This window comes from Heliangelus exortis, chromosome 2, assembly GCF_036169615.1.
Source record: "Heliangelus exortis chromosome 2, bHelExo1.hap1, whole genome shotgun sequence".
NCBI lineage: Eukaryota > Metazoa > Chordata > Aves > Apodiformes > Trochilidae > Heliangelus > Heliangelus exortis.
Genome location: NC_092423.1, coordinates 20,339,324 through 20,356,228, shown reverse-complemented (window position 1 = coordinate 20,356,228; position 16,905 = coordinate 20,339,324). Strand labels below are relative to the sequence as shown.

Sequence of the window (16,905 nt, the reverse complement as noted above, 5' to 3'; positions counted from 1 at the left end):
AGTCTTTCTTAAGATTAAAACTTATCTCCTCTTTGAATTTTAAGATTTTTTGAAGCTGCCTCTTCCTGTCTTCATTGGCTGTTTGTGCATTACTAAGTGGGAGTTATGAGGACTTGCTTTAGCAACTGTAACATTAGTGCTAGTTATGATTGCTGTTATGTATCAATTGCATAAACACACAAAAAATCCCACAAAAAAGTTGAAATATCTTAACATGAATATTAGAAATGTGGTTCTTTTTTGATGACTGGAAAGTGTGGTCAACAATATCTCTAGCTGATCTCCCTTTAGTTGATGGTGATTCTCACTAAAACCTTTCCTTTGTTAGGAAATGTTCGATGTAATTCTTGATGAGAACCAGCTTGAAGATGCTTGTGAGCACCTTGCTGATTATCTGGAAGCCTACTGGAAGGCCACACATCCAGCTAGCAGCAATCCTCCTAACCAGCTTCTCACTCGCACACTTGCAACAGCCACTCTTCCTATTAGCCCAGGTCCAAATATTAATTTACAGGTACAGTTTTTATGCCATCTGTCCTTTCTTTTCTATCAAGTTCTTTATCTTCCTAAACCCAGTGGTAGTCTGTTACTAGAAAATGCTGAATATATCTTACTGAAGTTGATGGAGTAAGCTTTTTCAGTAGACATTTACCCGTTTTCAGTATAAAAAGTAAATACAGGCACATTAGTGTTATTGCTATTGTATTTAAAGAAGCATGTGTTTACATATTGACTTGGGGGCTGATTTTGATTCTGAGGACTAAGCCAGACTGACTGAAAACATATGGTGATGTTAAGTGAAATACTTAAGATTTTACTGTGTCCAGGACACCACTGTGACAGTAAAATGTGCATCAGCCACCAGAAGTGTTTTATAGTCGGCCATATGGAACCCAATCACAGGGCTAATGCTCTGCATGTTACTGCCTCTGGTAACTCTCTGACTGATGGGCACACTACCACTAGGAGGCAAATCCAAGCCCCAGAGGCCCTGCATGACACAAGAGGTTATGCACAGAGCAGATCCACAAACATTGGAGGGAATCTGTTCCTATCTTCCCACATGCTTTGGAGCTGTAGGGGTTGAGAAGGACCGACTGTATTAGGGAAGTCTCAAGGTCAAAGTGGCCCTTCCAGTGTTTCCTTTGTCCTTTCTTTCATTGGCCATCAATTGTTCTGAGAAGTACACACTCCCTTCAAGCCAGACTCTTATGTAAAACCAAGTCACACTGCATGAGGTGCAAAAAGACCTTGAGATTCTATGTGTTCTGCAAGGTACTGTGTAGTGAGCCAGGAACAAGAGGCTTCATTCTGACCTCTGCACTGACCTGCCTGTTGATTTTGAGTATGTTTTGTCCCCTCTTATCTCCTTCAACTTTTTATTTACATAATTGTATTCAGGTTTTTAGCATAAGAAGATTCTTTTATATGTGTTGCGTAGTATGAAATGAGGTCTTTAAAGATGCTACTTCATTATAAATAGTAAGTGATGCCTTGAGGCACAGGACATCACAGTGGGAGTTAAAATACATGTGTCCCAGCCCAAATAAATTTCAATCTACATTCCCTATAAGCCCATAAGTTATGTATAGATGTCAATTAGAGTTCATAACTTTGGCTAAGAAAAATGCCTCCTTTTAGAAAATCAAAGAAAAATACATATCTGCACCCAAGTTAAAATTAAAAAAAAAAAAAAAGGGGGTTGATATTTATGGTCTTGCAAAAAAAAAAAATTGTGTAATTTATTTCCCATTAGAAGACTACAGACTTGACAGGTTAGTTCTTTAAGAAAAATTGCTTCAGCCATCTTGCAGGGTATCTCTTCTTGCTTTCAGAAGCAATTGCAAGAAAAGGGATTGTAAGCTATAGTTCATTTCTGCCTTTTTTTCTGTCCTCAGAGTTGAAACACCCTGAAAATTTTCTGAGCTGGAAGAATTTCTGAGTATGAAATTCAGTATTGTTATATGCAGTCTTGCTAGATAAACTTTCTTTGCTTTGCAGATGTGTTTACTGTTTTGCTAAATTACTTTTTCTGCCTTCTGGGTGTGGATTTACAGTTCACTTACTCATTTTATTAACCTCATTCTCTGGAGGAGCTATACAGAGTTCTAATGACACTTTTCTGAATGTTGTGCTATCTCCTTACAAATTAACATAAGGACTAAAAATGAGAATGTATTTGCAGTTTCACAGTTTGTTTGTAGGTCTACTAATCCAAACGTGTGAAGCAACAGGGGTCCCTTATGGAACATAGTACTTTACTGTTCCTTTTGTTCCATTTTCCTATGATACATGTTCAGCTGACATTTCAAACCAGAACCTGTCATGGGCTTGGAATAGAGGGGGCTTATTTTCTAATCATGGTGGCTGAACCCATTTTCTCGAAAGTTCTAAGACCTTCTATTTGGAGAACTTAGCTGGTTTTGTGGTCTGCTCTGCAGAGAAAACCAAAACAGCCATTTGGTGTGGAGAGGACATGTCCATTTGAATTATTCTCCCCTGGGTCCAATGCAGCACCCCTTTGCCATGAGATGTAATTGGGTTTTTTGCAATTTTTCATTCCCAAGTGTACATTGCAATGAGAGATTTGTGTTGCCAGCTGTTTAGAGTGTGTTACTCACTTGTGTGCATTGCATGGCACAAGGTGCTTGAAGGTGTGAGGCCTCCTGGGACTGTTTGAAATGAATTTGGTGAGGACCATGCACCTCCTATCTATCGGATGGAGAGTTTTGGAAGAGTGTGTCCTGACAACTGTTCTCAGGTTTCCTCTTGTAGGGAAACAATTGGTTAATTCCAAATAGAAGACTGGAGCAGCCTCACATACATGTGGTGCGTGCAATTAGGGGCCACTAGATGAAAACAGGGAGTGATCCAAACTGGTTGTGTGGACACAATCTCCTCTCTCTCCTCTTTCAACGCTGCTCAGACTTCTTTCCAAGGGCCCCTATTTCTTTGAAATTACAACCCAAATAATGAAATAGACAGCTCAGACTTTCTGTTTTAGGGAAAGAACCTTACGAGATTGGACTTTAACATTCCTGCACTGTGGAATCTAAGCAAATCAGAGCCCTTATTTGGTTAAGAACCACAAAACCAGACTCTAATCCACACTCAAACATTACCTGCTCAGTGTCCCATTATCAGCAGCAAATTTGCCCATAAATCCCAAAAGTCCTAATGCTATTCTGATATTGCAGATACCGGTTCTAAATTTATTGATTTTTCTCCTCCACATGTGCTCATAGCAAAGATGCATCTCAGTTTATAAAAGCAGCATTCTGTTCAAAGCAGGTTCAAATTTTGCATTTGTTTTCAAACCACAGCAATGACAGCTGTTATTAGTTACAATTATATCTATAGGCACATCCGTATTTGACATATGACCACACGAGAGTGAAAGGATTTCACATGTGAACCTAGTTTAAGTGCCTTAAAAACTGTCATGGTTGCCAACTAATGAAAATGTGTTTACATTTTTCAAAGGCATTGTTTTAGACTCTCTAGTCTTTCACTTTCTAATTCATCTCCGTTGAGTCATTGCTATTCACCTTGAACACCTCTATTTCTGTTTACAGTGTCTACATTTATTTTCTAACAAATCAGAATCATCCTAAGAATCATAAAAAAAAAAGAACAAAGAAGAGAAATTTGTCCACTGTTTCTTTTACTTTGTTCTTATCTGTACTGTTTATTTCAAATTAGGATATGGAGCAACAGCTACTCTCTGGGAAGTTTACAGTGCAAAAAGTTATCTAAGAAAATAGAAATTTCTAAAATTTAACAAATTGCTGATTGGAAACATGTTGCTTTTTATAATTTTCCAATAAAATACAGATTTGTTCCTGTGCAATTTCCTGTCATTTTACTTTTTTGGGTTGCTAGGAAACCCACCTGCCAGGATCTGTGGTTGAAGGATAAAATTTTCTGGTTCCCTTAGTTCTTTTCCCCAACATACAAAGACAGAAAGAAGATATTCATGAGCTGCCCTGGAGGCAATCCTTATTTTTAGACAACTCTGAGCACAGGAGAGCAAACCTTTGGTAAATTCATAGTCTCACAGAAAAATGACTACAGCTCTGTTAAAACCTCTTATAATTCTGTGCCAGTAAGGAATATTTTGTCTTGATGTTCTTCATCTCGTGTGAGAATCATAATTCAATTTTGAAAAAAACTTCTTAAAATTTTGCAATTAAGCTTGAGAAATCTGGCTGTGGTTTGGGAATAAAAGCAGGCTAATATATTGAAACTGTGAAACTAGTTCAATAATGCCACTTATTCATTTTGCAGTGATTTCAAAGCACTGTGCTGGTGAACAGTAGGTTTGATATTACCTGGTAAATTTTATTTCAGTCTTTTAATAGTAGTGTCGTGTTAGGAAATTCTTTAGCCAATAATATCGCTCTCCTACTGCTTTCCTTGGCAATGGTTTGTACTCTTGATCTCTTAAAATTATGAGGTCACAGTTTAATTTTTCATTACCATAAGGAAACTGAATTAATGCTGAGAAAAACAGGAGGTCAGTGATACTATTAGTATCATAATACAAACTTTATTCATACCAGATTCAACTGCAATCTTTTTTTTTTTTTTTATAAAAACGAACAAGCAAGCAAACAAACAAAAAAGCTACTCTACCAGAGCCAAGGTTTGGTACTTTGGTTCTTTGCTGGAATCCACATCCTCCGTCCCCTAAAGTCACTTTCCCATAGTGGCTGCTTCCAAGCAGGCATTTGTAAACTCTCAAAGTATACCTGCCCTCTCCTGGCATGATAATTTTTCTGCAGTTTGCCCTGCTTCTGCAGGTTTGTTTTTTCTGGAATGTAGTAGGCAATTATTACTATCTGGAATAGTCAGAAACATCACAGATGAGAAGGTGTCACAGAATAACCTAGGTGCCACCTGTCATTCTGGTTAGGAATTGTTTGTATTATAATACTGATTTTTTTCAGTAAAAGTTGAATTCTAATGTTGGTTTTTATTCTAGTTTAGCTTCAAAGTGGATTGTTGTGTTCTTAAATTGTATTGGTTTCATGATGCTTTCTAGTTGAATTTGATATTAGGGGAGGCTTTTATATGTGTACTTCATGAACTTACTGCTGGTTGTGATAGCAGGGATCTCAAGGAGACCAGAGGAATGACCATTCAGTCCCTGAACGCAGCAGTTCACAAATTGAAGAGGAAGCGCGGGTTGAGCCCATCAGGAAATCCCAGCATCGCTCTTCCTCCAGCCAACACCACAACCACCGCAGTGGTGTCAGAGGCCTTCCCAGGCAAGAAACTTTTGACTCAGAAACACAAGACAGCAGAGATTCGGCTTATGTAGAGCCAAAGGAGGACTACTCACACGAGCACGGTGACCACTATGATTCTCACAGGGATCACAATCACAGAGACGAGTCCCACGGGAGCAGTGATCACAGACACAGAGAATCGAGGCATCGCTCAAAGGAGAGGGACCGCGAGCAGGACCACAATGAATGCAACAAACAGCGCAGTCGTCATAAATCAAGGGACCAATATTGTGACAAGGATGGGGAAGTGATATCGAAAAAACGTAACGACGCAGGAGAATGGAACAGGGATGTTTACATCCGTCAGTAACTTTTGTCTCCCGCAGTCTTGTGTTTCTCTGAAGTCTTGTAACAATGCCCCTTGAAAATATCTTTGGGTTCTTCATTGCAGAACATATGGTATCCTTCTGTATGCTGATTTGTACTGCTGTTGCGTGCATAGCAATAGCATGAAATAGAATATTCATATATTATTTTTTTGGTTAGTGCTATATGAATTAGCATAGTACAGCCACAGAGATCCTGATGTTGTACTATGCCGTTTTTCAAGCTGTTTTTGGTAGCTGCCACTTGAACAATATCTGTTGCCATCAAGGTGTTGTGTTTTTTAAAAAAGGTATATTTGATGTTTAATAACTTCCCGTGTATTCAGCAAGCCAGAATCAGCACATAAAAAAAAAATCTAAAACTTTTTGTCTGCTCTGATTTTTAATTTGTATGCTCTTAATTTGCATATTGGTTTATGAGCACTATCTCTTGCTTGTACCTCTGGTGGTCTCCATTCAAAGACAGAATTCAGTCTTGCCTTACACACAGGGGATCATTAAAGTCAAAATCTATTTTCTATGTACTGGTACTGTGTACTGTCTATACAGTTTATAAATGTTATTTCTGCAGACACCTTCTTACTATATGAATTTGATCACACTGTTTTAGAGTCCTAATGCCCAGTCAGCAGATTTGCTTTTGAATTACTGGCAACTGGAATGAGCCTCATTTAGGAGATCTGTAACAGTGTTCAACCTAAATACTTTTTCTTCTGTAGCAGAAAGCTTATACTTATTGTAAATACAAATGAGTGCTTGAGATAAAGGGTCTAACTCTTATACCTTATGCTGTCCTTGCAAACTCAATTTTGCATTTTAAGTTTATGATAAAGAACTTACCACTATAAATTATTCTTCTCTGTACAGGTCACAAAGTTGCAATGGGCACAGCATAATTTTTGTTCTATTGTCAGAATAATAGAGCACATATGATGGTGGTGTGTATGTGAGTGGGTGGGCAGTGGATGGGAGTGTGTGTGCATGTGCATTGTAGGCAGGAAAGTGTGAGAATCTACTGAAGAAAACAAAGGTTATTTAAAAGCCCAACAAGTCTGTTTCTCATTCTGTCTATTAATTAAAAAAAAAAAAAAAAAATCCAAATTGCAGTCAGGGAATATGAGAGGGAGTTTACTGACCCAGGGAACTGAGAAAGCATAAATCTGCTGGCTCTTCGTCGAGACTTCAGGAGAGTGAAAACAGGCAAATGTTACTGTGACTGTTTCACTGGAAATGTAAAATCTTTGTTCGTTTTAGTAAGAAAAGTTTACACAGCTTGTGGAGAGTTATTTTGTTGGAAAATAAATTTTTGTAGCTTCTCCACTTTTTCTACACTTGCCAATTTCTCTGCATTCCCGCTGTGCAGCCAACTCACTGCTTTTCCTTCACCGAAACTGTTGTGCTGCTGGTAGAAAAAGGACTGTGACAAAATGCTCTGTTATGAGCTTGCTAGAGGAAATGCATTGAAATCAAAGGGAGTGAACAGTTTGTTTTGCATTGAACACCTGTTGCACTGGTAAGTGGGGGGAAAATTCACTATGATTTTGACTACAGGTTCCATTCCCTTGCCTAGTGTAAAAGTTGTTCTGCATCACATATTGTCTTTGTGGTGTACTTTTTGTATTTCACTGTAAATAGCATATTATATAGACTGTAGTGGGAGAATAATTAATTTAGCTGGAAGCTCTTTTTATTTATTATTTTAAGTCTGGGAATATCAGCATTGCCTGGTTTTTAATATCATTTTAGTGAAATGGGAAAGATGATAAATGGCAGATGCATGTTTTCTCCACTCTCCTATTCCAGCATCCAGTTCAGTTTAGTTCCATTAAATATACTTTGTCCTCATTCTCCCTCTTTTACTCCTCTTCCTGCTGTTTTATATGAATTTTTTGCAACAATGTAACAGGGTGAAATTCTGCTGTCAGGTTATTCCTACCAGTGCTGCTGACTATTGTGGTTATTCAAGAGTAGTATTGAATGAATATGAACAGCATGAACTGTGGAGATTACAAGCAAAAGGGTATTTCTTCAAACATTGCTAAATGTAGACAAAGGAAGTGTAGGTAAGTAGACCTGTTCTATTACTAGATGGATATATGAGTATATAAACAGTGGCTTTTGATATGAGAGGATTTTTAGGGTATCTATAGAAAATGACATAGAAAGGCTTTGATGTTTGAATCAGACCAGACCACATGTAAATGGAAAAGAATTTATACTGTCTTGCTTTATGTAGTCTGGCTTTAGCTGTTTTACCAGCTTCAGTAAATGCTGTTGCTCCCTAAAACTGTTACTTGACAGCTATGTCCTACAAGAAGTGATCTGTGAATTCCACTTCAAAATTTTTTCTTCCTTTTTTGTATATATACTTTTGCTCAAGAGACTGTTTATTTTCTACCTTTCTTAAAGTATTTTTTAAAGGAATGTTTGGCATAATTTCAAACCAGTGAGAAGTGCATGAAGAGTATGAGGTAGGTAGCTGTGTACAGACAAATACATGAGAAAAAAAGGAGCATAGTCCAAGACCTATTATGGCCTATATATTGATTTATAGAATAGAAGTATCACAAAAAAAAAAAAAAAAAAAGCAGGCACGACCCAGGCCAACTAATGAGGCTCATGTTTTATATAATGCTACTAGTTATGTATAGGCAACACACTAACAAACATCCATTTCTTAGGCAGACTCACTCAGTAGGTTGTTATTAGCCGTGCTAAGATGCTTTCCTTCAGTTATTGTTTTAAGAGTAACAAGTCATTTGTTACAGGATGACCTAATGCACAATAACACCTGTCTGCTGAGCACTACATGGAAAAGCACTTTAGCAGAATTATTTCCATAGAAGCTTTAAAAATACTGCAACTGGAGATCTTATCAGAGGTTATTGTGACGAAATGTCTGTACTAAGTGTTGCCAATAGAAAGTTTAATAGCGTTAGCATTAGGATAATAATTAGTTCACATTTCTGTATCTGATTTCAGGAATTTTGAATCTGAGGAATAGTAAAGGACCTGGTGAGCTCAAGAGTCTTCTTATATGTGATACAAAACACCCCATAAAATTTCTATTCAAATGAGCTAAAAAGAAAATAAAACTACTGACAGAAAGGAAGGGAGGAGGATAAAATATTTAAGTGATATACAGGCCTTGTCAGTTCTCGCTCTGTATTTTTCTAAAGAATTTCAGTATAGAGAAGGAATGGGATGTAGTTTAACATTTATATATATTTATGTTAGATGGTAACCTTATATTTTTGTATGTTTTTTCAAATTAATACACATCAGTGCTGTTCAGCAGCCCAAGGCTATACTTTTATCAGTTGTTTAGTGTCACACAGACATCATGGAAGAAAGAATTCTCAAGGAGGGACAGTAAGGAGGTGATAGTTAACAGTCGCCAGACCTGTTAAGGGGCAGGAAAGTGGTCATGAATAAGCTAACAGGTTTGTCCACAAGGACAGCATCAGTACAAGAGATGAAAGAAACTATTTTTACACTGACACATAAGTAACTGCCTAGAAATGAAAAAATTTACAGATCTATACAAAACATTTCTCTAATACTCATAAATTCATATTCTGTCTTGCATCAAGAGTTCAGAATTTGAGAAAAGGTTTTTTTGCTTCTCAAGGTATGAAATTAAATAGATATTTTATACTGAGGATTTAGCCCCAATTACAAAGACAGGTTTTAAAGCTGCAATGAGTTTCAGGTGAGTACCTGGTCTGATGTCTGTAAACCCTTAACTTATAGCCCCTATTTTAGGTGGAGGGTAAGGAAGTTGCACTCATCAAACTCTGAATAAAAGTAAAGACCTATTTTCAGTCTGTCTGCATATCAGGTTGCTCATCCTATACATGCCATCCCTCCCCAGGTCTAATACCACTTAATACCTGCTGTGTTTTATACATTTGTCACTAATTATCATTTTGAAGCTCCATTGGTTTCTAATGTCATAGTTCACATTCTGTGACAACTGCAGGCATTTTAATATGTCCATTGTCATTTCCTCAGCTGGAATGCACTGAGTGGCATGATTGCTTTTTGACAATGTCTGTCTAAAGTAAAAAGGTTAGTGTAAACCACATCCTGTGTCAGTTACTAAAGCCTCTTCAAGAGCTATTTTGATTTGTGATTACATTTGACCTCTGACTGCTTTAACACATCAGGCTGAAAGCTATTTCCCAAATGCTTTTGACTTTAATTCCATTCCCTCCATAAAATTAAAGCACATTGCAAAAACTTTACTAGATAGTCTAGAGAAATCATTTTTCAAAAAGACTGTAATATAGCAATTCTGGTGTACATTTACTTATATTTATTGCTTTATTGCAGATCGTTCACCAAAAATTTAGTTCTTCTATCATCTGTAAAATATGTGGATGCCATTTTTATTATCAGTGTTTTAATGAAATGTTAGTCGATCAAATTTATTACTTAGCAATTTGTCTATAATTTATTTCCCCACTTTTATATAACAAACTGTTACATATGAGCTTACAGGAGTTTTATAGACAGTGTCTTTTTATAACTTAACCACCCTAGAGATGTGTTCCTACGCAGCCCCAAAAAAGATTTATATCAGATATAATAGAGATTAAGCTGGTTCTTCGAACTCATCCATGTTCTCTTTTCTTATTGTACTCTTACCACTTCTTTCTATCATGCATACCTGCTCTGCAATAAATGCTAGCAGTACAAAGTTGAGTGTGCTCATAAACTTTTTAGTCATGAGCAATTATACATAAAAAGAAGGTTCTTTCTTTCTTTGAATTTTAAACTACCCACTCCAAAGAAATTTCCTGCTGATCACCATCACCAGCCTACTTCTTATTAAAATATTCTCTTTTCCTTAACAAGCATATGGAATCCTATAATCCAAAACTGGTGGATGCCATGGCAGTGAAACAGAAAAAAAACTCTATAATAATTTCATACTATACTAAGCTATCTATTTTAATATCTTTATATTGACCAAGATTAATATTTAGATTTGGCACTATTACTATTCACAATTTCTGCAAACAGAGAAAACTACTTTTCAGACTTTCTTAAAGACAGAATCTGATTGCATGCCTAACCTATCTATTTTGTAGGGCTAATCTTTCATTACAAAGACAAGAAATTTTTTTAGTTTAATGTATCAGTTTCTCATATAGTGTATATATATATAAATATAGTTAATTGTGCTTCAGTATCAAACACTGAAGCATAATGATTCAGCGTGTTAAGCATTCTTATCAGGAAAGTAATCCTATTATGTATTAAATATTAATATTCACCATACAGCAAAACTGTAACAATGAGAAAGTATTTCTGATGTCACAGTAAGACTGGAAAAACAAAAAAGAAAGGCATCCGTCCAACTTCAGTCGTGTAACTTAGCCAAGTTGTAGTCAAAAGAAGGACATGGGCTCCTCCAAGGGATGATTTGGAGTATCTTGACTTTTCTGAACTGCCTGACAGAGAAGTCTCTTTCCCCTGCTTCCCAGTTACCAACAGAGATGGGAGGCCTATGGTAACAGGTGAGGCTTATCCCTTTAATATACTAAGTGGTTTTTTCAAGTCTAGCACTTGACTTTTGCAGAAACAACTCCCAGTAGTTAAAGTTCAGCTACTAGTGATTTTTTTTCAGGTGAAGTCTGGTCTGCAGTTACACTGGAATCAAACACAAACCAGTTACTTTTCTCCCAACCCCACCTCCCATAAGTAACTTCTCATATTATAAAAGGTGAGATCACCTTCCTTCAAAAGCCTGTTCATCATCTGGGAAAAGAAATTTGGGAAAGTCTCAGCAAATCTTCCACAAAAATTCAACAATTTAATTCTTTAAAATTTAGCATTGCATGTATCATGCTACTGAAACTGGAGGCAAAGTTCCTTACTTCATATGCATACGCAAAATTCAGTATATAGTGTGCTGACTGATGTTTACAGAATTTATAAAATAAAAAATAAATTATTTTCACCATATTTAGACTAAAAAGACATTTATAGTATGACTTACTATGATTAAAAATAGGGTATCTAACCTACTACTGAAGAAACAAATGACTTTAAATATTTAGACATGTTGTGGTTAATAATAAGGAGTAACCAACAGACAAGCAGTAGACAAGAATTCCATCCTCCTATCCTTCTAGGATAGGCCTTACAGAGAATGTACATCAGCCTTGGCAGAACAGAAGAAGGGACATTTGTTTCATTTAAGAAGGTTAGAAAACATGCAGTATCAAAACATAGGAAATATGAGTAAACAATCAGACTACTGAGAAACAAAACTGTGTGATTAGTTTTGATTGCAAGCAAATGTAAAAGCACTTCTGACAATCTAAAGACAAATTATACAAGTTTAGTTTTTTCAATACAACCAAATAGTTACATGTGAAACAGACATTTTTCAGATAAAGGTTTTAAAAAACTGGAAACTGATGCATGAGAGAAAAAAAAACAAACACAAAGAGATTGAGTTTACATTTTCAAATTGTTCTTACCTCTAATTTTAGTGCTATTGTCAATTCCAGCGATACTAAGAAAAGCAAATACTGTTCAACTGAGAACATCTCTGGAATTGAAGCAGAATCTTCAAATACATAAAATACACTTTGAAAAATAGATTATGAAAACTTTGAGCAGTGTATTAAGTCAGTTCCAATTAGCATGTTTCTCCAGTTTCAATTTGTATATGATTTTAGCTAGTGATGCTTTTTAGCTAATAAAGAATTAATATCCTTAGTTGTTTGAAAGATGGTTTGCAACATTTCAGATGGTATTATGCATCATTTTCTGTCTTTTGATATATTGATCACAACTGTAGCCCCTTCTGTTGCACATGTTTGATTTTAAAATTGTCACTTGTCAGCCAGTCCAATAGGCTCCTTCAAAACCAATACAGTTTATGCATGGGAAGTTTGATGTTGAAACAATATTTATTTACATTCCCAGAGTGAGATGGTTTAATATATTCATGCTGCTATAAAAGACATGCTACAAAGCCTAATCGTATTTTGTGTATATACTATGTGTACAGAAAATCTTGCTTGTATTAAAATAAAAGAGAAATGAGGTTCTAAGTATGAAATTTATAAACTAGTTCTTTGTAAAATGTTACAGTGTTTTGTGAAGAACTACTTAAAAAAGCATTAGCTGTCGGTAAACCTCTATAGAAACTACCTTTTCAAAATGCATAATAGTTCCCACATATTTTATTTATGTTTGCATTTCATAATATAGATTAATTCCCCTCCCAGAGAAACTGTCCCTACACTTGCTGCACTAGAAAAAACGATTCACATCAGGACAGAATGGACAGCAGTATGAGTGCATGGACTTTTCATTCTGGCACTGACCTGCTGTAAATACAAAAGCAAATGGAGAACTTAAAATTATACTACCCTTCCCCCAGCCATGACTTTCTTTCTGCAACCTGTGGCTCTTTCCCAGCAGAACAGCTGGCAGATTTTATTGCTGCCATAGCAACCCTGCCGTCAGCCTGTTGGCTTGGCAACATTGCAGCATAAGAAACAGACTTCACTTCTGAGCTGTTCTTAGACCCACAGAGGTATTTTTCCAGGTTGCATTCCTAAGTGCTTATTTATTGTTCAATTTAACAAATTTTGCAATAAAAAATCCTATACAGTCCTTATTTGCCAGTGAAATCAGATCATCTTCCCTGGAATCTTCCAAAGAGTCAATATCCATTTCTTGCAACTTCACAGCAGATGGATCAAATCTCTGCAGCAGTTTCAGCTGATCAAGCGACAGTCCAGCTCCTCTCATGCCTTCTCCTCCAATATGAGGTTCCTTTTTGAGTAACAAAGAAAAGCAAATTACAAAAGCAAATTTACAGAAGTAAAGTTCCAATTGTCCTAAGTGAATGTGCTGAGTATATGCTGAGCTGCCCAGCTCTTAACATGAACAAGCTTGGTTTATATCATTCATGCTGAGGTGGACTTAGAAGTAACGTGGTCCTTCTTTTCTTGCCTTCATCTGGCCAGTGTATACACAAACACAAATAAAAAGTTCAAAGTACTTTGAGGAGGTAGAGATGCACCTAATCCACTTTAGCCCATAAGTTTATAGCACTTGAGAACAGGTAGACAGGTCTAAATTCAATTTTAAATTAAATTCTAAATTCATTACTCAAAGAATTAAAACATCACTGTTAAGAAAGGTATTATAAGTTCTTAGGTTTTGATGTTTCAATGATGCAGCTCTTCTTTGTACTGACTAATGGTTATGAATTAAGCCAAAATTAGTGATTCCTTAGTCAGTTACCAATATACTCGGTAACAGCAGTAGAAATACACTTGTCACATTAAAAATTTGTCACATTTTCATTTGTCACATTAAAACCTTCCAACTGGAAATGTTGATCTAGTGGGAGGTGTCCCTGCCTATGCAGGGGGTTGGAACTAGATGATCTTTAAGGTCCCTTCCAATCCTAACCATTCTTATGATTCCATGATTCCTATGCAATGTACAGTGGTGGGTTGTTACATGTGTATGCATTTGTAGCAGCTTAGGCATCTGAACTCAGAAGATGACAACTGGCATCAAAATCTTGTGAAGGAGAAGGGCATAAAAGTCAACAGGCCTTTTCTCAGAATTTCTTGTGCTGCCTTACCTGCTTTTTTTTTTTTTTACCTGACTTCTGGAAAAATCTAGTTCTTAACTGTTTTGTTATTTCAGAGCACTCAGTAAGAAGATAGAACAAAATGTGCAAAAGCTGACATTATATCAAAAATAGATCTCCTTTGTAAATGAAGTCTAGTGTAGTCTATAATGCAGCCTACAGCAGAGCATTTTTTGAGCCATCACATTGCACCAGCAGATGAGATCAGCCAGTCAGCACATGATATTTTTGCTGTGTACTGTAAAGCTGGGCAGCCAAGAGGCTGCAGCCTGATTCTTCTCTTCCTTTCCCTCAGCAGGGTTTCAGTGTTTTCCAGGTAAGAGACAAAAAAAGGTGTCCACAAATTGCAAAAAAAAAAAACAACAACAAACCAATATACAAAAGTAGGCAGCGATAGCAATGTGAAGTACTGTAATAGATGGATGGAAAGGTAAAAGCCTAGGGAAAACAGTATTGAACAGGGTCCACTGACTTGCTCTAAGATAGATAGATAGTTTTTTTCTTCTACCTTTTCCCTTTTCCTTCCAGTTAAGTTACTGCATTTAAGTTGATAACACAGTATCTCTTTCCTAAATCCCTAAGAGGAAGTAAATCTGCAGAGACAAAGGATCAGCTGCAGTGCAGTAACCTCCACTTCAAAGATAAAGACCTGTGACTGCATCTTTTTTTTTCCTTAGCCAACATGATTACAGGATCCGTTGCCAAACTGAGAAAGTGTGAGTAAGAGGTACAGAACAATGTCCACTGGGAGAATATGGGAAACAAAAAGATAATGAGGTAAGTTGACCCTAGAATCTAGTTTCCTGTTCCCTGGAAATGATCACCGTAGTTTACACTGCTGGGGAGCTGATATTATAAGCTACCTGTGGATAAGCAATCTGCTGTCATCTCATTTAAAATATATTCTACACAAAAGCTTAATATATTAAGATATGGCATCTGTGTATGAAAACTAATACTTTATTCAAGACTGGTATTACCAGTGAGAGTGTCAATTAAAGCATAATTAATGTATTTGAGTTAATAGGGTTTGTGTTCTGCTTTGTCATTTTAACGAGGACAATTTTTATGCTGTTAGCTAAAATGCACAAAAATCTCCATTGAAATAGCTGCAACTGAGATATTCCTAGTAAATGGATGGTGAGAATGCAGGCAGGATCGTGGCATACAAATCTTTTAAGGAAAGCCTCAGTTCTGTTAAATCTTTACCAGCCTACATGTAATTTCTCATAGTACACCTATTGTATATATTTTTTTTATTTTTAGTTAAAAGATGCATCTAAACATCTTAAGACAGATACATATGACAAAATGCTAAACAGTAGCAGAGTTAGACTTTTCCTCAAAGCCATGATGATAACAACTAACCCATGCAACTCAACAAAGAGGAAGAGAGACAAATATGGTCTGATGATTAACTCTCTCAAGGTAACAGATATTTTTTAAATGTATATGGTACAGGTGAAAGATTCTAGTATCTCCCTATATATCACCTCCTTCTAGGCATCTTAATGGTAGACAGTGACTTCAAAAAAGACAAGGTACATTATTGGGACACAGAGCCTGAAATAAATGTGTTCCTTCGTTCCTTTAAATAAAGCAAAAATAGCTCCCATACATATAAAGTTCTCCTTCCTCAAAACACAAGGTTATTTCAATTTATCTCCCATCTTTTATGCAAGTCTTCACTACTTCACTAGCATTAATAAAAAATTTTTCACCTCTTCTGCAAATGTGCTAAAAAGGTAAATAAAATACAAGCATTAAGGAAGAATTGCAAGAGAAATTTTAGCATGTCTGAACTACCTTTTGTTCCTGTTGTGTTTTAAATGACTGTTATACAAATCAAAACAGCCACAGTACACAGCAGGAAAACTACTTAACTTTCCCTAAATGAAGCTCAATTAAGCACAAAAATAGATTTAAAAGACCCCCAGAAATCCTTGTATTATTTCTTATATACAGCAGTTATATTGTCTGCAGTGAAAAGAGATTTACTGATAGCAAATATAGCATGTAAGTTTACAGTGCCAAAACAAGCTCACTGGATTTTAAGAAGTACCCTGAAAATACTGTTACCTGTGGCTGAAGCTGGAGGCATGGAAAAGTTTTCAGGGCCCAAGCAACTTGCTCCTCATTTTCAGAGAGTGTGATTGTACACGTACTATACACTAAAACACCTCCAGGCTTCAACAATTGCACTGCCTGCAGGGAGAAATAAACAGTAGTTCAGCTTGTTTTTAAATGCAAAAACTTGCACATTAAGAAACATTAACCAAGAAATCATTAAGCTATAATATTACAACTTAGCACTTAACTAAACTAAAATCTTTCTGTCTAAGGCATTAAGATACTAATTCTTCTCTGGGAATACAGTACAGGATCTAGTGGATTAGAAAGGATGTTCTTTCCATATCAGCATTATAGCTCATGCAGTTTATTAATGCCATTGTGATGATTCACCTTGTAAGATTTGTTATTTGTACAGCTCTGTATATTGCAGACAGATTAGTGGTGTTTTCATCACCTGCTGCCAACCACGGATACACAAGATTTTTATCAGTGATACTAGATGCCAACTGTTCCCACATATTTGGCATCAAAACTATCTATGCTGCTTTTCAAGCTGTGGTTCACTTTGTATACCTAAAAT

The 16,905-nt window shown here is 36.3% G+C and overlaps 2 protein-coding genes across 18 annotated transcripts in view; one reads left to right on the top strand and one right to left on the bottom strand.

The window, feature by feature from the left end:
* CACNB2 (calcium voltage-gated channel auxiliary subunit beta 2) overlaps positions 1-12,698 on the top strand; it is a 237,074-nt gene extending 224,376 nt beyond the window's left edge. For 6 of the 11 annotated variants that reach the window (XM_071735092.1, XM_071735088.1, XM_071735091.1 and 3 more), the window contains 2 exons: positions 329-514; positions 5,110-12,698. In XM_071735092.1, the coding sequence (XP_071591193.1) occupies positions 329-514; positions 5,110-5,601 (678 nt within the window). In that variant the 3' untranslated portion in view covers positions 5,602-12,698. The remainder of the gene's footprint in view (positions 1-328; positions 515-5,109) is intronic. The other 5 variants (XM_071735093.1, XM_071735089.1, XM_071735098.1 and 2 more) reach the window with 1 other exon arrangement.
* NSUN6 (NOP2/Sun RNA methyltransferase 6) overlaps positions 11,419-16,905 on the bottom strand; it is a 22,351-nt gene continuing 16,864 nt past the window's right edge. For all 7 annotated transcript variants that reach the window (XM_071735101.1, XM_071735102.1, XM_071735100.1 and 4 more), the window contains 2 exons: positions 16,332-16,457; positions 11,419-13,420 (listed from right to left, as the gene is read on the bottom strand). In XM_071735101.1, coding sequence (XP_071591202.1) covers positions 13,208-13,420; positions 16,332-16,457 — 339 coding nt within the window. In that variant the 3' untranslated portion in view covers positions 11,419-13,207. The remainder of the gene's footprint in view (positions 13,421-16,331; positions 16,458-16,905) is intronic.